The sequence below is a fragment of the Sordaria macrospora genome, chromosome 6, assembly GCF_033870435.1.
Source record: "Sordaria macrospora chromosome 6, complete sequence".
NCBI classification, from domain to species: Eukaryota; Fungi; Ascomycota; class Sordariomycetes; order Sordariales; family Sordariaceae; genus Sordaria; species Sordaria macrospora.
In genome coordinates this window covers 2,898,275-2,921,428 of record NC_089376.1, presented here as the reverse complement: position 1 = coordinate 2,921,428, position 23,154 = coordinate 2,898,275, and the positions used below count along the sequence as shown (strand labels likewise).

The window sequence follows — 23,154 nt, the reverse complement described above, 5'->3', positions numbered from 1 at the left end:
TTAGAGTTATTCTCGCCTCTTTTCACCCCTCTGTTGGTAAATAATGGAGTGATCTGATATGTCTTGTCTTATTGGATTTCAATATCACCTTGTGAGTCAACTGCTCAAGGTGTCTGATATGTTATGCTGTCAATGTGAAACAATTGAGTTGAGAAGTGTGCTTTATTTAGTATCTCTTTTTTAAAATCGCTAGCTGGGAAACTTTTAGTAGGATTAATTTTGAAAATAAAGTATATAGAGATACATTACCTAATTGAATTTATATATACTATTAAAACATCAAATTGTTTATTATTATCATTATTATTTCATAACTTTCAAATTGTTAATTACTAAATCGAATTATTTTTAATTAAATAACTTTTAGTTTACTAACTTTCTCACTTATTAATTCTTTTAATATAATAATTCGTATGTAATTACTAGCGATATAACCAATTTTTATACCCATTTCATTAGCGTTTCAAAGGTCGCGCTCTAGAACTATAGTAGTTTTCTCTTTATATTCATTAAACTAAATATCAATAAATTTATTCTTAAACTTCTGAAAATTCCGTTTCATATTAATAAATTGAGATATTAAGTTTTTAAATTTTTCATAGTCTTTACAATATAATACTAACTACTAACCATTATACAAGATAAGTACACTATATCAACTCCTTAATATATTCACCTTATTTATAATCTTCTTTCAAAACCTTACAAATTATCTTTTAAAGTAGAAGATAATATATACGGCGAGAGTATCTTTCTTTTCATTTACAAATATATGTAGGCGATTCCGCAATTGAACTAAATTTATAAACCTATACATTTTATATAATGACTTGATATAGTAATCAATAGAAGTTCAAAATTACTTAGTAAATTTTGCGATTGCTTTAGTTAATTAAAGGTTTTGTTGTTATTTTAAAGCTAAATAGGTATGGGTACTATAAAGGTTATGAAAGTTAGTAAATTTATTCATTACTATTATGGTACATGACCCACTAAATCTTATTTATTTTTAAATATACTGATTTTTTATTAATTATTTGTTTAAAGGTAGCGAGCTTTTACAGTGTTGTAATACGAAATACAGCAAGGTTATTGTGACGGCTGGCACCATCCGGGCTGTCATATACCTGCTATGAAGGCTTCCATTCACATGGGTGCTGTTTAATCGGGTTATCTCATCCATGGGTTTGGCTGTCACTGGTTGTCGCCTGTGATCTGGGTATGAAATTCAGCTCTGGCATCGGGCGTTCCCTTTGGGATTTCTTTTCTCTTCAGCTTCTTATTCTTAGTCCAAGATAATCAACTGTACACAACGTGCCTTCTAGTTACGCCATGACAGTTACTGCCTGAAATTACAATGCAAATGAGTGATTTTGTAGGGCGTTAATAGCAAAATATATGTTAGCCAGATTGTCATAGTCCAAGATTATTTTATTAGCGTATATGTTTTCAACCTCGTCTCTTATAGGGAGAGGGCAAAAAAAGCTTAGCCAAGTTAAGCTTACTGCAATCTTCGAGTAAAGCTTCGATACTTTAGTACGTACTACATCTGCCACCCGCAATTACTATTACTTTCCAAGTGACGAAGGTCTAAAGTCGATTTTGAAACTTATAATCCTCATATTCTACCCTCCGTAACCTAATACAAAGCAAAATATAACAAAAATTCCCTTTTGGGCCAGCTGAATTGCGTGGATACGTTACCTACTTTATAGCGTAGATATTACTCTAGATAAATTTAAACTATTAAAAAATGGTAATTAAGAGATAAGGTTAATTGAGAAGGAGGTAGGCCTCGGTACGTACCAATGTGTCGACGCTTTACGCACCACCCCTTTTTCAAGACATGAGACGCTTTTAGACTGGGCTCCCAAAAGGGTAACCCTTTCTATCCCCCCCCTAACCCCTTGGCTACCCTTTCTCCACGACCTGGCCGTTTTCCTGCCGCCCTTGTGCCGTCGTCCGTGGAAGAAAGAGAGGGAAAAAAACGCTTCGCTGTCGAGGCTGTAGCGGCTCGAGAGTCGTCCCATGCCTCCAGCTGCGGGCTGGCAGATCTCAGCGGCATTAGGTTGGTGATTTGCAGGTAGCAGCTGGGTCATGCACTGATCGTGGGCCTTTCATGGGCCTTTCGTGGGCCTTCGTGCCTCGTGGGTTTCTTTTGGGTCTCGTGGTTCGCTGGCGACCAGCATCCCCGAGCAGGGCCATCCAAATGAGACCATCCCTTCCGAGGTAAAAGAGGCGCGGCCAGCCAATCGTAGCCGTTCCTGACTGGTACCGTCCTTGTACCTCCTCGTACTTGGACGACCTCCCCCCCTAAACTCTAGCCATCCCAACTCATCTTAAGGTTTTCTTCCCCATCCACTCCGTCCTCTCCACAATCCAACAAAGTCCCGTCCTTCCGGTGCCAGTCGCTTTTCGCCAGTCCACCAGTCACTCATTTTTGTAGTATATCGCGAATTGAATCCCGTTTTTCTTTTCGCCCACGCTCTTTTTATCGGTCTTTCCACTCCTCGGTTTGCCCATAGACACTCGCTTTTGTTTCCTCCCCTTTGCGCCATCCCTCCCCTCGTTTTATGGACGGTGTCGAAAGATTGGAGAATCAGTCACTCTTTGAGAAGGAAGAAAAGAAAGGGACGAGAAAGAGTCATTCGTTGAGACCCAAACTACCATTCACGACAACGACGACAAAGCCAACATCCGTGAGAAACACACGACAAGATGCGGTCATCTCTTTTGACAGGCGCCATTGCGGCCGCCTTGAGCTTTTCCGGTTATGCTGCTGCCGCCGATACTGAGGCGTGGAAGTCTCGATCCATCTACCAGGTCATGATCGACCGCTTCGCCCGCACCGACGGTGGTGAGGTGGACTGCAAGCTGTACGAGTTTTGCGGTGGTACTTGGAAGGGCCTCACCAACAAGTTGGATTACATCCAAGGTAAGTTTGGCCCAGCCTGTCTCATGCCATTTTTGTAAGCCCAGCAGCCGACATAATATGTTACAGGTATGGGCTTCGATGCCATCCAGATCAGCCCCGTCAACAAGAACATAGACGAGGACACCGCCGTGGGTGAGCCTTACCACGGTTACTGGTCACAGGATCTCACCACGGTCAACCCCAAGTTCGGCACCAAGGAGGACCTCAAGGAGCTCGTTGATGAGCTTCACAAGCGTGACATGTACCTCATGGTCGACGTGGTCGTAAACCACATGGCGCAAAAGTTCGACAACATCGTTCCCCCCAAGGTCGATTACTCCAAGTTCAAGCCCTTCAACAACGAGAAGTACTTCCACTCGTATTGCAACGTTACCGAGTGGGAGAACTCCACCAACTACCAGAACTGCTGGCTCTATCCCTATGGCGTCGCCCTCGCCGATATCAAGACCGAGTCTCCCGACGTTGTTACCCTCTTCACCAAGTGGATCAAGGATCTCGTCTCAACCTACTCCATCGACGGTCTCCGTATCGATGCCGCCAAGCATGTCAACGATGAGTTCCTGCCCAAGTTCGTCGAGGCTTCCGGCGTCTTCGCTTTCGGTGAGGTCTTGACCGGTGTCACAGAGGACATGTGCCGCTACCAGAATAAGTCCAAGAACCTCCTCCCCGGCATGCCCAACTACCTCGACTTCTACCCCCTGAACGAGGCCTTCAACGGCGGTGGTTTTGAGCGCCTCGGCGAGACCCGCGCCCAGGCTGTTGACAGCTGCAACGACACTCTTGCCCTCGGTACTTTTATTGAGAACCACGATATGCCTCGCTTCGCCAGCCAGAACGACGATTTGACCATCGCTAAGAACGCCATGACCTACGTTATTATGGCCGACGGTATCCCCACTGGTAAGCATCCTGCTCTGTCACGCTCGCATCTGTTCATTTTTCGCTGTTTCGTGAGATCACCATTCTGACACGCACACCAAAAAAAAAGTCTACCAAGGTCAGGAGCAGCACTTCAAGGGCGGCGAGACTCCCTCCAACCGTGAGCCTCTCTGGACCTCCAAGTACGACACCACGGCCCCTCTCTACGTGCTCGCGCAGACCCTCAACAAGGTCCGCAAGAACGCCATCAAGAAGTCGCCCGACTACCTCAAGAAGACGTCCAAGGTCCTGATCGCCGACACCAACCACTTCTGCCAGTCCAAGGGCCCCGCCGACAACGCGGTCGTGTTCTGCATCACCAACAAGTCCTCCAAGGGCGACAGCTACGAGATGTCGGTCGGCGGCTTCAAGGACTCGGACGAGGTCGTCGAGGTCATCAGCTGCGCCAGCTCCACCGCCGACGGCCTCGGCCAGGTCAACGCCTTCATGGGCGCCGGCGAGCCCAAGATCTGGGTCAAGAAGTCCGCTCTCGAGGGCACTGACATCTGCCCCAAGATTACCGTCGACGGCCCCAAGGAGGACAGCGGCGCCGTTTCTGCCAAGGGCGCCGCTTCCGCCGGTGTCCTCATGGCTGCCGTTCTCGGAACTGCCAGCTTGCTCCTCTAAATTATTTTTGTCTAACCAACGAAAAGAATTTAGAAGAGACCAGAGAAAAAGAAATAAAAAACAAGCTGTAGTAGTCAATGTTCATCTTGGAGAGAAGGAAAGCTGGTGAAAAGATACCCACATACAATCACACTTGACGGTTGAAAGTCGCATTAGAAGATCAAGAAATGGCAAATGTCGTTTGTTGAAAGCTGCATGAGTCAAGTCAATACCTATTTTCTGGATATACCTACATAACGGCGTAATGGCTGCCTTCGATTATATATAATCTTCCATATCCACATATATATTACTTTAACGTTACCTTCTTTCCGTCCCCATCCCTTTTTGTCATCTTTCCCACCGAATAGTGTGACTGATTCCTGTGACATGAATGATAATATGATATCGCCCGAGAGAGAGAGAATCTCGTGATCCTACTTCAAATGAAAACCTGAAATCAAATCACTTGACTCGAAACGCAGTTCTTGAATCAGACATCCTTGCTTGGGGCTCACCCATCCATCCAAAATCCACCCCCATTGTCGTATTTTGGTGAAATAATCTTTCGCAAAGTTCACTCTCACCACGTCGTATTCCATCCAGTCCTTCCTGTACCCACGGCAGCATCGGAAACATTCCGCGCTACCTAGGCACCGTCTTTTCGACCAGACTTCCAGAAAAAGAAGTGAAATGGAAAGGTTGAACCCGTCTTTGGGTAGGTGTTTCACAGGTCTTGGTCTAACAGCGGTGTTCCTTGGTAGACATGACCTTCTTCTTCTGGAACTTCTGGTTTTTTTTATTTTTTCTACAGTACCTTAGGCAGGGACTTTGTCATCAGCTTTCACTAAGGAAGTGAAAGTGATCAGGTAAATGTATTTCTTATCCCTAGGTAGGTAGCAGATGTGTTTCTCAGAGTATTTTGTTTGGACCATCATCTCATGCATAGGTTTAGATGCCAAATGGATCAGCAAATAAATGATAAGATGGCTGGTTTCCACTTGACTTTGTATCTTGACGGTTTCGATCTATATACCGCTATATGTAGGTAATCCTCTCGATCAAAATGAATTCATCGGGGATGTCATACATGCACCTCGGTTTGGTTGTGTGTGCCAGTAGGTGTAAAATATAATGGATTCAATTTGGTCAGACAGTCGGACAGTCTACGGATACCGGTACAGCGTCCATCGCCTGAGTGTGAGGTTGAAATAAGCTCGAGGCTTACGTTAGGATGAAATTGCCGACGGCGTGATGGTTTTTGATCCGAGCTCTTCCATCCCGTCTTACATCCCGTCTCGCCCCGTCTCACCTACGCATCTGCCATGTGGCCATCTTGACTAGCTGCAATCGATAGTCTACCCCATACTTGTCAATGTCCCTAACACTGGTGTTGGAAGCGACAACGAGTATAAACCTGAAGTTTCGAAGACATGGCGAGATATTTGCCAAACTGCTTTAACAGCTCTCGCTTGGCGATACTTGGAAAACATACGCAAGCCCGTGTGTCGTCCACACACTTTGAGAGGAGTTGTCCAGGCCATATGAAAATCCGCCAAGTGCTGGAGATGTAGCACCGAGTTGGGTATCAACCGACTTCGATAGGCGCTCAAAGTGATGTGGTGTTCGTGTTGTCGTCGAAAAGCCGCTGCATTCGCAAGTCCATTGGCCACGTTTATATCAAAGTATAGCAATGCCTTGGGTGAGTTCAAAGACACTCCAAGGAACTTGGAGCATAGCCGATCATGACACGTTGGGACAGCCATGATTCTGCCTTGCAACCACCTTCGTCTCCCGCAGACTGCAATCAATGAGGCACGGCAGGCGTGGTGTGCGTTGTTGTTGCGGCACACTCTTCCATTTTGCTCCTTTGTCTTCAAATGCCCTGTTCGACAATGAGACCGAATAAGAGCTGAACAAGTGATATGATTGTCTCGTCAGACCGCCTCAGGGGGAAATGAAAATACACAGATGGACAGCAGGCAGCCGGTCAAAGAGTTTGTCCCATGCATTTGATCGCGCTGTCCATTTGCATTTGGTGATGTGATGAAAGAGAAGCGAGAAAGAAGACGAGCATGAAGCAAGGGGCGGCTTATCAATGTACGGCCACTCATTGGTCTGGGGCCAGGAGACAGCTCCACATTTCCCACGGTCCCCTGATTGTGGAGTGGTTGGGTTGCTGTGATTGGATGGAAACGTTTGACTGTCACTGAGCGGCCCCTGTGCACTCGTCCGGATACGTCATGGGAAACATCATGGGACGTTCTTCCCGTTCTTTTGAGGGGCCGTTTTGAGGAGAAGAGAAGAGAAGGGGCACAGTGACTGCCTCCTCTTTCTTGACCACCGTCACCGCTCTTGTGCCTCGAACATTCCGTTTTGCCAACAAAGGAAAGGAAACTGCCCGTTTGTTCGCTTCCCGTCGGCTAGTGGTAAGTACGCAAGTCGAGGTCACCTGGTCCGTCGCTGTTTCACGAACGGCCCTCGCAAGATAAGATTAGGTACTTGGATCTTTGTCCCCCCAAGAAGGAAACTGAAGGTCTCCTCCAGAACAACACCATACCATCTATCAATACATCATCGGATCACGCAACTGAAAGGAGAAAGAATCAGCTCAACCAACAAGTCTCCAGATACCATCACAAACCAGCCTATTTCTCCCATAAACAAAACACCAATAATCACAATGACTGGCGCCACCGAGACCAACCCCCAAGTCTGCCCCGTCGTGTAAGCGACCCATATCCTTAAAATTCTCGGGTGCTTCGTGTAATATACTAACTGAGATAGTGGCACAACAAACTCCACACTTCCTCCCTCACATCCCAACATCGATCTCTCCCAACCCGGCCAAACATGCCCTGTCGTTGGAGCTTCGACCGATCACCACCACAACCTGCATAAGCACCCGCAAGTGTCCCAGCCCGATGGTCTCAAGCGCTTGGACGACGCCTCGGCCTGCCCCGCCCTCAACAGCCGCATCGTCAACGAGCCCAAGTCCAAGGAGATGGACGACGAGGTCTGCCCTGTTGTTGGTTAGTGGAACTGCCTCATAGCTATAGTACAGAAACGGGTATTGACTGTTAGCAGGCACAGCAACGACGGTGCTCCCGCCCGACCACCCTAGCACCGAGGGCGCCCCCGAGGATGCCGAGTGCCCCGTCACCAAGGCCAAGATCATCCATCACAAGGTACCAATATATTTCCCGAAACAATTTCATTCTACCTTCTGACACAATCATTCTGTTTAGGGTAGGGTTCATGGACATCCAGATTTGAAGGACGTCAGCGAGGGCGCCATCTGCCCGGTTGCGGGGAAGTACAAGAGTGAAATGGCCGGTATCGGTGCTTAGGTTATGTGCAGTGGGAGAAACAGTTAAACGGTGTCTACGCTGGGGAATTAAGTCTGAAGGATAAGATCGTAATGGCTATTGGTATTGGATTATTCAGTGGGTTCACACGAGTTCCTTGGCAAACGGGTTTCCGGGTGGTGTCTGAAGCCTCGTCCTGCGGGCGTGTTGATATGCTGATTAGTGCTTGTTACGGTATGAGAAACTGAAACAGGACACCAATGACGAAGACAATACATGGGCTTTTGGGCGTTGCCTGGCCACTGGATGTCGTGAGAACAGGTCTGTAGCCAATTGAATATTGAAAGATACAAGTCTCGACTGTTACCACTGATCTCCTCCCCGCCACTTCATTCTCACGATCAGGTACTGTCCAGTTTCTAGTCATGTCTGGATATCTACTTCTGCGGTCTTGTCCACTGACGTACGGGACCAGGGGACAGTTCCGGGTCATACCCATATCATTGAAGCCAACCAGCGGGCATGTCCAGTACTTACTTGAAGCCCTCTTCAAGCATGGCCGTCTCCCCAAGCTACTATACATTGCTCCTCTCAACCGGAGTCAAATAGACCGGAAGCGGGTGTTTATCCCACAGGACAAAGATCTGTTGATCCAACCAGTCCTTGCCAGAGTTTGCGAGTTGCATGTCGAAGTTGTAAACGACTTTGGCGAGGATGAGCCTCATTTCCGCGATTGCAAGGCTGTAATGGAAGGGCGGTCAGTCAAAGAACCGACGAAGGGAACAAAAACGCCAAAACACCAAAGATAATTCTTCACTAACTTTCTTCCGAGACAGTTTCTAGGTCCAACATTAAAGGGTTGTACCGCATCCAATCTGTCATCGGAAAACCGAGGGTCATGCATCCAACGCTCAGGATGGAATTCGAAAGGTTCGACGAAATGCTGCTCGTTGTGGTTTGTGGCCCATTGCCAGACGGCAACAACGGTCTGGACGAAACGGTCAGCTCAAACACGCTATAACAGGAAACTTTCTGTTGTTATTGTGAAAAAAAAAACTAAAAAAACTTACACCCTCTGGAACGAACGTGTCCACAACCTTCGCGCCGCCCTTGGGAACCACTCGGGGCATGCCAATGGGAACAGGCGGGTACACACGCATGGCCTCGTTCAAGCAGGCCAACATGTACTCAAGGCTGCTCACCGACGACAGGATGATTTCTTCTTCCGATTTGAACGTCGAGCGAACTTCCTCAGTCAGCTTCTTCAGTGCCTCGGGATGCTTAAGCAGCAAATATGTTGCTCCAGACAGGAGCGTCGCGGTTGTTTCCGAGCCGGCGATGATCAGCAGACTTGCGTTGGCTGCGAGTCGTTCCATGTCCATTCCCTAGAGATCGGTACACCTGTCAGCTTTCATACATCTCTACACCACCATGCGTGCCTATATGTTCACCATGAGGACGCCCCCAGACAACCAAAGAATCAGAAAGAAAAGGTAAACTCACCCACTCCTCCCTCTTCTGCAATAACCCCTCCAAAAAGTCCGGTCTCTCCTTCGTCAGATTTACCCTCCTCTGCAGCTTATCCATCGTCCTCTTCCGATGGAACCGTCTCGCTTTATCGCTGATTTTCTCGACGATGGGGAACAACAGGTTCTCCAGTCCCAAAATCCTAATAGCCAGCAAGACAGTGCCGAAATGCACGCTCTTTCCGATGGCGTTCACCCAGGGGTCATACTCAGCCTTCTCCAGACACCCGAACGGCTCGCCGAAAGCCAGGTCGCCGATGACGTCGAAGGTGGTCCAGTTGTACCAGCTCACCATGTCGAGGGGTACCGGCTTCTTTTTCTCTTCCGCCACATTTCCGTTCTCGTTTTCTCCCCGGCGAACCTTCTGATCACTTCCAGAACTACCGCCGGAGCACGCCTTCCTCAACCCCCTAACCAACATATCCACATAACCCCCAATAATCCCCTCCTGCGCCCTCATGCTCCTCTCACTGAAACCATGCGCCATCAACCGTCTCAGCGTCCCGTGGTTCTCTCTCGTCTCGCTCAGCAACGAGGGCGGGATGCCCTTGGTTCGGTAAAACAGGTTGGGTTTCGCAAACTCTTCCTGGCCCGGGGATCGATGGCCGTAGATATCCTTCCAGGCTTGCGGGTCGGCGAAGGATAGCTGGTTGGGCGAAATGCGGACTACGGGCCCGTAGCGCTTGTGGAAAGTGAGGACGTCATAGGGCAGAGTGCCGCGGACTTGTCGGTAGAGATAGGGGAGGAGGGAGGCGCGGTGAAGAAAGGGACCTGGGTGGGAAGAGAGCGGGTGCAGGGTGAGGTTGTAGATGGCGCGGAGGAGGATGTAGGATGCTAGGAGGGTGGTCTGGGGTGGTGGGACGCCCGAGGGACGGGAGGGAGTTAGTGAATGGAGAGATAAAGTAAGGTAGGAACCAGGAACTTACGCCGATGAGGATAATAGCCGTAGGACTGGTGGGACTGGGTAGGCCCTCTAGTTGGAGGAGGCTGCCTCTGTTTAGGAGATCCATCATCTTCCGTCTGTAGCAGCTAAAACTGCAGCGTGTTTTGGGTAGAACGCGGCAACAACAACTAGAGAGAGGTGAGTTGCTCAAGAAAGACTTAAGTGGTAGGTAGGTAGGTAGATCCAGTGCGCGCCGGTGGGGATATCCAAGAGTTATATATACCTGCCGGGCATAAAAGAATAGTAGTATACCACTTTAGCACGACATTCAGCATCACCCAATCGGCAACTTTCTGGTTCATGTTTCAAGAAGAACTTTGAGGAAACGCAACCCCGGCCCCATCCCAGATCCCGAGACCGACGACCGACGACCGACCGACCCATGATCTACCTACCTACCTAATGTCATACTAAACTACACTACACGGCTCGACAGTTGTACAATACATTTACACCGGTGATACCTTCTGGGCCTGGCGGGGTCTATGTAGACTCCGAAGTATGTAGCGGGCGGTACGTAGCCGTCACCAACCCCCGTCATCGGTTAGGTCAATCAAGTATCACTGGCTACCTGTACACTACAGTTGATAGGTGAGGTAGGTCAAGGCGTTCATGGACGAACAGATTTGCAAAGATTGGCACAGAACTCGATCGGTGATCGGAGATTCGGAAGCCGCCCGTCGTCGTCTTGACGACGCCCTGCACTACCATTGACCAGTATTGAGTAGTACAGCTCGAGGACAGGTATTAGTCTCAAGTCTATGCGCCGAGTCCGACATTCCATCCATGTTACCTTGAATTGATCTTATTCCCGAATTCCCGCTCGTTCATGCTCGTCCTGTCCAGTCCTGTCCAGTCCTACCGTTCGCATCTCGGAAGAAGGAGAAATTGGTTTCTACACGTAGAGACTTTTGCACTCCTTGGCTAGCGTACTAGTCGAGCTAGTATGGGGCAGTGGCATGACTATCCCACTCTTCTACTCTTCTCAAACACCTTCAAACCGTTCGGAAAGTTTTTCCAGGTTCTAGTCGGTACATGTAGCGTGCTGGTAGCGTGTTGATCGACAGCCGGCAGTCGACTTAAATCGGCTCCGCTTGGGCTTAGTTAAGGAGATAAAGAGGAGTTGAGGAGGGCATTCGGTAGTCAGGGCGATCAATACCTTAGTGCCTCCTATATAACATATGTAACATAAGTAACGTAAAAGTGGAAGGTGCGGTTGACAACGTCGTATATTACCCCAAGGCTCACGACATACCTACCTTACCTCTAGGTTCCTTCTAAGGGGCAGCACTACCGTACCTTCCGTACCTTCCAGCAACTAATTGCAAAAAAAGAAAGAGGTTGCCCCAAATCGTCTTTCTGTTCTGCTCTGGCTTTTGAATCTCGGCGATATCACTCTCGTCGCGAACTGGGGTTACAATATCGTTCGGTAACCAGACTTTGGGCTTTTTTCCAAGTTGTGCTTGTTGAGGCCGGCAGCCGGAGTGCACTGAGGATGAGGGGTATGTTACTATCTTGAACTGCGATGTAACGAACGGATACCTCGAACGCATAATCGGGTCGAACGGTTTTCTTATGATGATTGATTGGTAACTGAATGTACGTGTGATTTTCTCGGCGTGGTAGGTAGGTTTATGAGCCGCCGAAAGTTTGAATACAGAGTGCAGATCTTGGTTCGGGAATTGGAAAAGCCGTTGACGATTGTGCATAAAATAACTTGTACCTCCACAACCCATAATTTGCGTAGACTTAAGCAAGTACATTATGTTGATGGCCGTTGAAAAGATTCTCACCTTTTACCACCAGCTTCATGTTGTATCACCTCCCGTCCACTTTCACTCGTACACTACTTGGAAGCTTTGTAAGCGTGAATTGCATTCCGCCCTTATCTACGATGTTAAAGCTTTAATTGACGCCTTTTCGGATTGTGGGTGTTGTTTTGCGGATACGTGCAGTTACACTGTTTGTATGGAGATTTTGGTGTGGTGAACCTGGAACTTTTTTTTGGACATGACTGAAAACATACTATTTCCGGTAATGTGAATACCTCTAAGCTGCTTATTACTTGCAAGTGATGCTTCCTGATCATACTTTGTAGAACTGTTAAGATGTGGGTATAATACCATGCTTCCGCGAGTGAGCCCCTCAGTTCTTGTCCAAATCCATTATGCGCGCCCAAGGACATCCATCACTCACTCCGTCAGTAGGCAAACAGCCTCACCCCCTCCAGAACCACCCCCCCATTCACCTTTAGCATCTTCCTATTCCTCCAGCCATAATACAATCTCAACGCGATACACCCAGCTGCCACCCCAAACAGCAGCGCAGCATTGACCCAGTGTCCCGTCGGGTACCCCTTCTTCGCCTCATCGGCCTTGTAAATCCACACACCAGCAATCTGACCAGGCGCGCCTCCGAGACCAATGTTGAGTGCGATTGCCAGTCCGGTGGCGGCCGTGCTGAAGATGTTGGCTGATAGCCAGCCCAGCAGGGGAGGGATGCAGGCGAAGGCGCCAGAGGCGGCGACAATCAGACACCCGTAGCGACTGAGGTAGGCGTCGGCGGGCAGGACGGCGGAGGCGAGGAAGCCGGCGGCGCCGATGGCGGAGAGCGCAGCCGAGTGCAGGGCGCGCGAGTTGAAGCGGTCGGCGGAGTAGGAGGTTAGGATTGAGATGACTGTTTTTCGGGGGTTGTTAGCGAGACATTCCTGATATGCGTAGGTATGAAAGACTGGAAGGGAACAGAAACGGGCAACTCACCATAAGCAACAGCATAAGGCGGCACAGTCATCAACTGCGCCCTCAAATCCGCATAGCCCAATCCCGCAGTGATACTCGGCGTGAACAGGCTCAAGCTGCTAAACGGCGTCGAGATGCCAAAGTAAATCAGATAGTGGCCATACAGCCTCCAATCCAACAACGTGACTTTCGCATCTTCCCAGCTCATCGCCTTGTCACCCCCTTTACTACCCTCCACCTCCAGCCTTTTTCTCGCCAGCTCCTTTTCCTCAGCAGACAACCACCCCACCGTCTCGGGGTAATCCGGCAAGAAAAACCACACCAAAACCGCGGACGCACAGCTGGGTATCCCTTCGATGATAAACAGCCACCGCCACGCCGATAACCTGCTCACTTGATCCATCCCGTTGCCAATCCCGTACGCGATCGCGCCCCCGAAAGCGCCTGCTAAAGTGGCGCTGGCCAAAATGAAGGAAACCCGCAGGCTGCGCTCCTCGTTTTTATACCAAAATGTCAGGTAGTACACCAGGCCCGGGAACAGACCGGCCTCGAACACACCCAGCAGAAACCTCACACCCGTCACCGCCGCGTAGCTATTTGCTCCGCCCAGACCGACGGTGATGGCGCCCCAGGAGAACATCAAAAAGGCGATCCACCTTGAAGGTCTCAGTTTCTTGAGCAGAATATTAGAGGGAACTTCGAACAACCCGTAGGCGACCAGGAAGATCATCAGCGCGATGGTGAATTGGTGGTTGGTCATCCCCGTTTCGGTCAGCATGGAGTGGCCGGCGGAGGCGTTGAGGATCTTGGCGTTGCCGATGTTGGAGCGGTCGAGGTAGCAGAGGAAGTAGATGGAGGCGGAGAGGGGGACGATACGCAGGTCTTGTCTTTTTATTAGGGAGGCTGAGGCCGCGAGGGATTCATCGGGGGTGAAAGATGGGGAGCGGGATGTCTATAAACGAGCTGTTTGTCAGTATTGGATGCTAGGTATGCTGGAGATTGAGATGTGATGAGGGTGAGGGAAGAAGCGCGTACCTCCTCCTTGCTAAGGACGCCATGCTCGACATCGTCGTCGGCTATCCTCTTTTCTTGGAGGGTGAAGTCCGCCATGTTGGCCAGGTGCTGTGGTGAAATCACCGCTGGCCCTGAGGGGAGTGTGATTATGTCTTTGCCGTCAGGACTCGATTATGTTAGTTTTCGCTGCTAATGCTCACACAGCGATGCGACCACGACGATAATCCTCAATGAGGCGCGAAGCAAAATCTCTTCCGCAGGCAAGAGCGATCGAGGACACCAAAGAGGAAGCTCCTGGGAGTGTCGTCTCGCGGGACACACACCTCTTCTTTATACCTTACAAAGCCCGAGCCCCTGGCCTCATTCAGGAGACCGTCCAACCATTTTTCATTTTGCATCTTGCATACTGTAACTGTCACCTGCTGTTGGCATGTAACTCTGGTGTCCTACTACCTGCCTCACCTGCTCACCGTTTCGGTCCATCATCACCGCGACGGCAGAAGAAGAGGCTGGATGTTGGAGAAACCTAGACCGGGGAACGGAACGTCAAAATGCGGGGGTGAACATCCGGGGTTCCTATTGGAGAATCGATGGGGGTTAGGAACGCGGGGAAGGCGGCCACTGCAGGGACGAGAGGGGCCGGGCCCGCGGGGACAGAGTGAGTTGAAGGGTCGACGTTCGGGCAACGGCACCCGGGGACAGTCCCAATGGAACTCCCGAGGCCCGGGAAGAGAAACATGGAGGATGGTGTCGTCACGGACCGTTGACAAGGTTGGTTGTTCTGCTGGGGGTTCTAACGTAGCATTGTGCTTAAGAGAGAAAAGGGTGTCATCTCATCACACTAAATTGGAATTTACTGGTAATGGCCAAGTTGCGGTCTGTTGGAAGTTGAACATCAGCCTTTCCGGCCAGTGAGATAAGTATAGGCAACAAGGGGTTGGGACTATGTAACAGTTTGAAGCAACTGCATCGTTTTTGATGTAATGATGTATTGTTATGTAAAAAGCGGTCGGATTTCCTTCGTGTTGGGGATTGCAATCCGAAAGATGCGCGTAAATCATCGCAAAGGCCCCAAAGCAGAACGGACGAAATGTCGAGACAATTGAGGTTTGAGTGCAGGATGCATATTCTAATTTTGCCATGGCGAAAAGGCATGCAAATCAAGATACATGTCCTCGTCAAAGTATTTCTTGGTGTAAGTCAGCCCTACCGACCAGAAGCCCCACACTTCCTTGGTGATGCGATACCGGAGCCAAGAATGGTCCACTTGGTAACGTCTATCCGCAGTCCCAGTCTGTCATTGCAGTGTTGGACTCAGGTAATCAACATACCGGACGACAGAGTTGTAGAGATGGACGAGAGTGACATGGTATCCAAACTTCTATTTTGTTTGTATGTGATCATATTAGATCATAGCCGCCGGGTAACACCAGCCAACGTCTACCTCTAGCCCCAATGCCCAGTTCTCCAAAAAAATCGCTCATAAACTCGCTATACAGTTTTACATACAATACATAACAACCAAATAGTCCCTCCCAGCCCCGTCCATATTCATGTCGATAGCTTAGGCGGTCAGGTTATAGATCTTCTGGATATCCTTGAGGATGGTCTCGAAGTCGACGTTCAGGTCCTTGAGCAGACCGTCACGGAAGTTGAAGACCCAGCCGTGGATGACGGGGAAGCCGTTCTCGGCATACGACTGCTGGAGGGCGGCGGTCTTGACCACGTTGCGGCACTGCTCGTAGACGTTGAGCTCGACGAGGCGCTCGTAGCGGGCCTCCTCGTCGGCGATGGCGTCGAGCTCCTTCTCGTGCAGGCGGTAGACGTCGCGGATGTTGCGCAGCCAGGGGTTCATGAGGCCAAGGTCCTTGGGCGTCATGGCGGCCTTGACACCGCCGCAGCCGTAGTGGCCGCAGACAACAATGTGCTTAACCTTGAGGTGCTTGACGGCATACTCGATGACGCTCATAACGTTGAGGTCCGTGTTGCACACCAGGTTGGCAATGTTGCGGTGCACAAAGGCGTCGCCGGGCTGCAGGCCCGTGATCTGCTCGGCGGGGATGCGGGAGTCGGAGCATCCGATCCAGAGATACTCGGGGTTCTGGCCGGCCGCGAGCTTCTTGAAGAAGTCCGGGTCCTTGGCGACCTGCTCGGTGGCCCAGGACTTGTTGTTCTCAAACACCTTGTCGTGAGTCTCTTGGAGATACATGGTGATGTCTTGTTTCTTGCGGTCTTTTTCGGAGTGGGAGCTATGGGAGCTGCAGAAGCGGCGCGGGGTAGCGGTAGCGGTAGCACTCGGGAGTCTAAGTCGCAGGGGAGTCGACGTCGTCGTTCTCGGGATGGCGAGGCGCGATAGGGCTGAGGATGCTTGCTTGGAGGAGTGAAGCAGGGGAGAAAGACCCAGACGTGTGCTAAACATAGTTGAGGGTGGTGGGTTGTGGCCTGATGTGTGGATCGGGGATCGAGGGTCTGGATCTGCGCACGACAATTCTGTGTAGCCCGAGGAGAAACCGAGAGAGGAGACATTTGACCCCAAAGGAGGCCGATACGATAATGACCCTAACCCTGTGTTATCTGGGTAAAGGGTGGAGACGGGAAACACCATGATGGGGCTCGTGAGGTTACCTAGAGGTAGTTACTTCCTCCTTGTTCTTATCAACCAGAGTCTCCATGTCGAGTTCATCAAGAGAAAGTGCGAGATGAATGTTGCTTCAAGAGATTGCACCTGCCCTTTCCGCGCGCAGTGTGATTGGGCAAATTGCCTCAACGCACCTGCCCGCTCAAGCGACTCGAGACTGCAGACGAATACACTAGTGTACATACCTAGCATCGCATATCCATCCAAGGGAAGTCGCGATCAAACTGGAAGCTCCCGCTTTTGTCATTCTACTCATTTTTTGCTCCCCCAGGATCCAAGCCAAGGCGACTTTGAGGAACCATTATGGCGGCATCACCTTCCTTCGCCTTCACCAGGAATAGAGGTACTCACACCTCTTCGCCTCTTCTCCCTCCCGGTCCTCTGCCACTCCCTTCTCTTGACTGCAGGAAAAACAGGAAAGAACGCTTCATCGTCCACGATTGTCTGGCCTTTTCTCCGCAGAACTCAATAAAAGGCATCATGGTTGAACAATTGAGCTGTTGTTATTTGGGCCCGACCGAGAAGACGATCATCAACCCGTTAACCCCCTCCCGTCTCTTTCAAGTTCCTCACCACCAGGCCGCGCGACCACCCAGAGTTTCTAGACGCCATTTTACCAACCAGCATTGATAGCATCGATAGATGTGCAAAAGCAAGTCATGTCACTCGTCTTTTCCCAGCTACTCTTACTGACTATGAGGTATGGCCATAGGAAAACGCCAGAAATGTTCCCGTCAGGCAACCAGCCCGGGCTACCGCCACACTTCTGTCACATCTGCCGTGTTTCTTGTGAATCCGAACAAGGACTTCAACAGCACATTCAAACGCATGTTGGAGATAATATTTTTGAATGCCCATATTGTCATCAACTATGCACACAGATTGAACTCTTGGAACAGCACGTCCGGATTTGTCATCTTGAAGGGAACCTCAACTTATTTGAGGACCTACAATACCATCAACAACACCCTCAGAATAACCTCTTACAACAGCACCCTCAGGCCGTTCATTCTGGAGAGAACCTCGACCCGTCCCAATACCCACAACACCACCAACAGCAGCACCCTCAGGCCATTTATCATGGAGAGAACCTCAACCCCCTTGAATACCCACAAGACCATCAACAACAGGCACGAAATGACTTCGTGGAAAAGCCCCTTCAGATCCATGAAAAAGTACCTCTTGAGTGCTGCGGTAAAACATTCAGATCGAATTAGGAGTTGACTCGGCACATTCAGGTCCATACTGGAGAGAAGCTCTTTGTCTGCGATCACTGTCAGAAAAGATTTCTCCGGAAGGATTATCTTACACGTCACCTTCGAAGACATCATAATTTCAAGTGCCCACATTGCGATTGGAAATCCAAATCGCTCAACGAATGGCAGGAGCACTCTCTGATTCACAGTGGACAGAAGTCTCACCTCGACGAACACCGGGATAATCATTCAAATTCGAGGCAACCTTTGAAGTGCCATGTATGCAACAGGGAATTTGAGAAGCAAGAAAGTCTTGATGGCCACTTGCAAGACCATGCCGACGGTGTCTTCCGGTGCTGGGAATGCGGAGAGGAGCTCCTAGATGAAGCCAGCCGTGACGAGCATGCAGAGGATTGTGAAGGATCAACCAGTGGTGACGAGCATATGGAGGATTGTGAGGGGCCGACCAACCGTGACGAGCACATTATGGATGTTGAGAGGCCATATTCCGAACAGGCCCAGTTTAAATGCGACAAGTGCGGCAGGGTATTTTTGATGCCGGAAAGTTTCCAAAAGCATATGCAAGACCATGCCGACGGCTTACTCAAGTGTCCCAGATGCAATCAGGAGTTCCCATTTTCAGTCAACCGTGAAGCGCACGAGCAGAGTTGTATGGGAGGGCTGCCACATCCTGGCCCACAACCTTGAGGGAGGCATTGCGAGTGATCAGGACTGGAACAATCTTACCGCCAAAGAACACTTGGGCCGTTGTAAACGGGATGGAATGGGCGACGCCAGCGAAGACGGCTCGAAGGTTACAGATGAAAATGGAGAGATGAGTCATGAAGTCTGGAGAAATCGGAAGAAAGACATAATTAGCCACGAAAACTCAGCCACGAAAGAGAGTTATCACAGCGATTGATCATCTTGGATAACACAGCACCCTAACAGTCAGTCCTTAGTGTTACCGTACCTTTGTCTCAATTTGGTTACCTCCCAGTCTCAATCAAATCAGCCTTTAGTTCGAAGCGGCAACAAACACACATAAATACTTTTTGTTGAACCAAGCTTGCCCCATTTACTCAATGCTCGATGTTATTCGCCGCCGCCGCCATTAGTAGCTAGCTAGCATGAACAGGTAAACCCCCAACTCTCAGTTTTTCCCTCCCTGCTCCTCCTCCTGCTCCTCCCCCTCCTCCAAACATGCTAAGCCTCATCATCTTTTTTCTCCTCCCCGGCAATGCCGTTTTTGAAGCAGGTACAGTCGTTGCTATCGGCATGGGCATCGCCATTGACGTTGACGTAGGCAGCGGCGTGAACCCAGCGGCAGCAGCAGCAGGGAAGTTCAAGGTCGAGTTATTCTCAGCCGGGCCATTGGAAAACCCATGATGTCTTCCACCACCACCACTTCCTCCTGATCCCTCTCCGTAGTTGTGTCCATATCCTCCCCCGAATCCCCCCTCCTTCTCATACGACGGCAGCGCCTCATGATCGCGATGCCGGAGCCTCTCCAATCCTATTCCCAGCCCAAATCCCTTGGGCAAGTGCAGCAACCCTGTTCTCCCAGATCCAGATCCAGAACCAGATGACGGTCCCCCCATCGAGTTCGAACCCGAACCCGAGCCTGAGCCTGAACTCGAGTTCAAATCAACAACAAACCCCTGCACCAACCCCGCGCCATTATTCCTCTCCAGCTTCAAATTCGTCTTCTTCGCCCGCTCCTCCAACACCGCATTCGTCATGATCCCCCCACCCCCCTGTCCCATAGCGCCCCCCATGGCGCCGCCCAATTGCATTCTAGCCTGGCCGTCCAAAGCCGTCATGCCCGGCAGCGCCGAGCTCTTGAAGATTTGTATCCCCTCCATGCGCGTCTGCACGATGATGGCTGTCAGGAAAATGGCTGAGAGCAGGACTTGAACTAGCAGGAAAAAGAGCCAGGACCAGTTGATTTTCACTAGTGATATGGGAGCGCGGTTGCTGTCGAAGGGTTCGCCGGGCGCGTTGCGGTGCGGTTGCGGGGGGGTGTAGGTTATTACTAGTTGGGTTATGCAGGGGGTGAAGAGGGTTAAGAAGGTGATTAGGAAGGGGAGGAGGCCTAGGGGTCTGTTTGCAGGTTGGTTAGTTATGGTTTGGGGAAGCCTGGGGGAAGCATGGGAAAGGGGAAGAAGGGGGAAGGGATGGTTAGATTTAGACATACCCTCCTTGAAAACCAAGTAACCTCCAGCAGTGGTGAAATCCCCTCGATGCCTGGTCGATGGCCTCGAAGTCGCTTGCTGGTCGGGACACGTTTCCTTGTCCATGGCCGCTGGTGTAGCGAAGCCAACGGAGCTGGCCGAGGCCTTCGACGACGGGGATCATGTAGCAGGCTGTGGCGAGGGTGGTCATGAAGGAGAGAAAGACGTTGAGGTTGAGAGGGCTGGGCCAGGTGGTGGGTAGCGGTTTATGGTCGTAGATGCTTAGGACTAGGCCGATGACTTGAGGAGTTGAGTTGTTAGCTTATGAATCCTTGGGTGTACGGTGTGAGCCCTTAGGTCTATCCATATCTCGAACCTGGTTAAGGGAGTAGGCGAGAGAGGGGGTGAGATGTGTTGACATGAGAAAGAAGAAGCAAGAAAAGGAGACGATAACATACCAACAATACAGACTAACCCTCCCAAAACCCCCAACCCCTCCAGCCACCACCCAAGCATGCTCTGCTTACTCTGCACCAACGTATCCGTCGACTCAAAGTGGAAGTACGACAAGTGCTGCTCACTCCTGTTCATCCCACCACCACCACCGGCAGTAATAGTAGTAGCAGAAACCCCGTGGCCCCCGCTTCCGCCGCCACCGCCATCAATCGGTAGCCCTCTCACTGATATCGAATCCGCCGCATCAATCGAAACCTCACTCATCACTGACATCCCTCTTCTTCCCCTCCCTGTCACTGTCCCCTTCCTCCCCCGTTTCGCGACGGTATCTGTCCTTTCCACCAGCATCAGTTTCCTCATCCCACCTTTCCCAGTAGTATTCGTAGTACCTCTGCCGCTCCCCCGTGGTGTCGAAATGCCACCGCCGCCGCCGGTTTCTTTCTCATACATCATGTAATCATCTTGATCCAGATCATCGCTACTGTCGTGGTCATGGTCATGGTCATGGTAGTTTTCGTGATCTTCTCCTCCGTGATGATGATGGTGATACTGGTCCTCAGCGGTTTCCGGTAATGGCGGAAAAGGTGGTTGTCCTGGATGCTGATGCTGATGATGGTCTCGTGAGTGTGGCAGCCCGTAGCTGGGCTTCCAGGAGCGGGAGTACTGGTTTACGTAGTTGGTGGTGGGGGTGGTGGTGCTGTCCCGGGAGGTTGATCGACTCTTTCTTCTTGGTTCGCCGCCGGAGACCATGGAGCCTGAGCGGAAGCGGGAGCGGGAGGATCTTGATGATGATTGACATTGGGGTTGGGGTTGGTGGTGGTCAGTGGTGGTAGTGGCCTGTTGCTGACTGTTTGTTGTCGATGTCGTCGACGTCAATGTAGTGGCGTTGAAGAAGGGATTATTGCTGGTGCTTCTAGCTGGGCTTTTGGGAGGGATGAGTGGCGCGTCGGTAAGAAGTGGCCCGGGATTCTGAAGTACCGGATAGATGTTGTTTTGGTGGTTGTGATGATCGGCTCCGGTCCCGGTCCCGGTCCCGGAAGAATGCTGATCGCTGCTGGCATGGACCGAACCTCCGGGTAGTGGGCTTCCTCCACCACCTCCGTAGAGTGCGGCGGCGCCGCCTTCCTCTTCTTCATCTTGCTCGACGACCGTGTATGATGATTTTGAACTCCCGGAACTCCCCGTGTGTCGCCGCTCGTCCATCTCTTCCTCTTCCTCATTGTTGTGTACTACATGACGGTGTTGATCCTGTTCTTCGTCGTCATCGTGATTCCCATGAAGGGATTCGTAACGAGCCATTGTTTTGACAATGATATCTACTCTTTTGTTGCCGTCCCTATCCGTCTACAGATAAAGTCCCCTTCGCACTTCACAAATGATGATGAAACAAGTGTAACGAGCGGACAGACGAACAGACGGCGGAAAGGAAAAAGAATAGTGGGCACCTATACCATGGAAAGACAATGGAACATGAGATGGAAGATATGGAACCCCCCAAACTTGGACTTGCCATGGGGTGGGGTGGAGAAAAAGGGGAAAGTGAAAAATCCAAAAGCCGAGTTCAACCACAACGAGGTATGGGATTCGTACTAACCGCGTCATGGAGTGGATGATCGATTTAGATTGATGAGAAGGGGGAAGGGGGGCACAACGGGGAAGCAGGAAGGTGAGGCCGCCGCCACTGCCGCCAAACATACGAACCGAACGACTATCTTAATTTCCGCTCATCATTGCCAATCCAGTTAAGCGAGGCACTTGACTCCATCGTGAATATCGGATACGGCGTGTCAGCCCAACGTTCTTGCTTCTTTAACCTAACCCATTTCGCTGGCATCGTGTTTGCCGTATGCTACTTTCTGTTGTGAAACAAACCGCTTGGCTAATCACGGGGAAGGAGGTAATCATTTGTAAAGGTAGTAGAGCATATGGTGTGCGGTTGAAGCGACACTGAGCGAGTCATCTTCGGGCACGTTTCGGACTGCAGCAGCCAAATTCGATCCAACATGAAAGATTTTGTACCTCACTCCTAAGAGCTCACGGACTTCAACAACTTATTGTTGTAGACTTCGTGTGTTCGGTTTGTTGATGGTCTCGAATAAAGGGCAAGAATGCAAACCTGAAGGGTTAGGGTTCAAGGCCAAGGCGGACAGCCCGAATCTACCCCTTTTTGAGCCTCCAGGGGTTGAGCAGCTCAGTTCCTTGGCACAATCCTGGTTGAGAAAAACCGACAGACAGGGCGAACAAAAGAGTGAATCTTCTCCTCGTGGATTATGGTCATCCGACACCTGGAAATATCTAGATACGCGCCAAAAAAGAAGGCTTATTCGTAAACTCATGGATATCCTTTTTCGAGGCTGTAAGGCACCCGATTGTTTTGTGTAGTCCCCACACAGACGCCGTACACCGAGCGAATCTCAAGATTCACCAAGCGGAAACACTAGCTGTGACGGCGCTGGCAGCCAGCGACCCACATAAGGGTCCCGCTATCGCTCGTGCGACCAGGGTATTTTTATTTGGGTTTGCACGCTTGTATCTAGTTCTCTTTCTTTTTTTCCCTTCTTTCCATCTAAAATCTTCTATCATAGATGGAATCTTAGCTTTGCCTTCGACTCTTCTATATTGTGCCCTTGCACTAGCGGGCTTAGGAGCTGCTTAGCATGCAAGAAATGTGGCTCTGAAATCTTCTAACAAAGGAGGTTCAG

At 50.3% G+C, this 23,154-nt stretch overlaps 5 protein-coding genes across 5 annotated transcripts; 2 read left to right on the top strand and 3 right to left on the bottom strand.

Moving 5' to 3' along the window:
- Positions 1–1,999: 1,999 nt before the first annotated feature.
- Positions 2,000–4,779, top strand: SMAC4_03618 (uncharacterized protein). The gene is made up of 3 exons (XM_003351266.2): positions 2,000–2,935; positions 3,002–3,835; positions 3,924–4,779. Exons 1-3 carry the CDS (start codon positions 2,719–2,721, stop codon positions 4,478–4,480), a joined length of 1,608 nt encoding a protein of 535 aa, XP_003351314.1. The 5' UTR covers positions 2,000–2,718; the 3' UTR covers positions 4,481–4,779.
- A 2,163-nt stretch (positions 4,780–6,942) lies between these two features.
- On the top strand, positions 6,943–8,126 carry SMAC4_03617 (uncharacterized protein). The gene is made up of 4 exons (XM_066089981.1): positions 6,943–7,186; positions 7,247–7,491; positions 7,547–7,647; positions 7,708–8,126. The coding sequence occupies exons 1-4, from the start codon at positions 7,143–7,145 to the stop codon at positions 7,807–7,809; spliced, it is 492 nt and encodes a 163-aa protein (XP_065947538.1). The 5' UTR covers positions 6,943–7,142; the 3' UTR covers positions 7,810–8,126.
- Positions 8,127–12,239: 4,113 nt separating this feature from the next.
- Positions 12,240–14,482, bottom strand: SMAC4_03615 (uncharacterized protein). The gene is made up of 3 exons (XM_066089980.1): positions 14,010–14,482; positions 12,996–13,926; positions 12,240–12,912 (listed from the first exon to the last, which is right to left on the bottom strand). Exons 1-3 carry the CDS (start codon positions 14,082–14,084, stop codon positions 12,437–12,439), a joined length of 1,482 nt encoding a protein of 493 aa, XP_065947537.1. The 5' UTR covers positions 14,085–14,482; the 3' UTR covers positions 12,240–12,436.
- Positions 14,483–15,552: 1,070 nt separating this feature from the next.
- On the bottom strand, positions 15,553–16,407 carry SMAC4_03614 (uncharacterized protein; the record flags this gene model as incomplete). The annotated part of the gene is made up of 1 exon (XM_024655437.2): positions 15,553–16,407. The coding sequence occupies one exon, from the start codon at positions 16,405–16,407 to the stop codon at positions 15,553–15,555; it is 855 nt and encodes a 284-aa protein (XP_024511325.2).
- Positions 16,408–18,465: 2,058 nt separating this feature from the next.
- SMAC4_03613 (uncharacterized protein) lies at positions 18,466–21,751 on the bottom strand (the record flags this gene model as incomplete). The annotated part of the gene is made up of 4 exons (XM_003351261.1): positions 18,466–18,671; positions 18,967–19,925; positions 20,020–20,296; positions 20,524–21,751. The coding sequence occupies 4 exons, from the start codon at positions 21,749–21,751 to the stop codon at positions 18,466–18,468; spliced, it is 2,670 nt and encodes an 889-aa protein (XP_003351309.1).
- Between the last annotated feature and the right edge of the window lie 1,403 nt (positions 21,752–23,154).

Excerpts from the sequence above, each read along its gene's own strand:
- SMAC4_03615 (XM_066089980.1), bottom strand. The coding sequence starts at position 14,084 with ATGGCGGACTTCACCCTCCAAGAAAAGAGGATAGCCGACGACGATGTC. Across the intron at positions 13,927-14,009 it reads GCGTCCTTAGCAAGGAGGAG|ACATCCCGCTCCCCATCTTT; the intron begins GTACGCGCTTCT and ends GCTCGTTTATAG. Across the intron at positions 12,913-12,995 it reads GCCTTATGCTGTTGCTTATG|TCATCTCAATCCTAACCTCC; the intron begins GTGAGTTGCCCG and ends CCCGAAAAACAG.
- SMAC4_03617 (XM_066089981.1), top strand. The coding sequence starts at position 7,143 with ATGACTGGCGCCACCGAGACCAACCCCCAAGTCTGCCCCGTCGT. Across the intron at positions 7,187-7,246 it reads CCCCAAGTCTGCCCCGTCGT|TGGCACAACAAACTCCACAC; the intron begins GTAAGCGACCCA and ends TAACTGAGATAG. Across the intron at positions 7,492-7,546 it reads CGAGGTCTGCCCTGTTGTTG|GCACAGCAACGACGGTGCTC; the intron begins GTTAGTGGAACT and ends GACTGTTAGCAG.
- SMAC4_03618 (XM_003351266.2), top strand. The coding sequence starts at position 2,719 with ATGCGGTCATCTCTTTTGACAGGCGCCATTGCGGCCGCCTTGAGCTTT. Across the intron at positions 2,936-3,001 it reads CAAGTTGGATTACATCCAAG|GTATGGGCTTCGATGCCATC; the intron begins GTAAGTTTGGCC and ends AATATGTTACAG. Across the intron at positions 3,836-3,923 it reads GGCCGACGGTATCCCCACTG|TCTACCAAGGTCAGGAGCAG; the intron begins GTAAGCATCCTG and ends CCAAAAAAAAAG.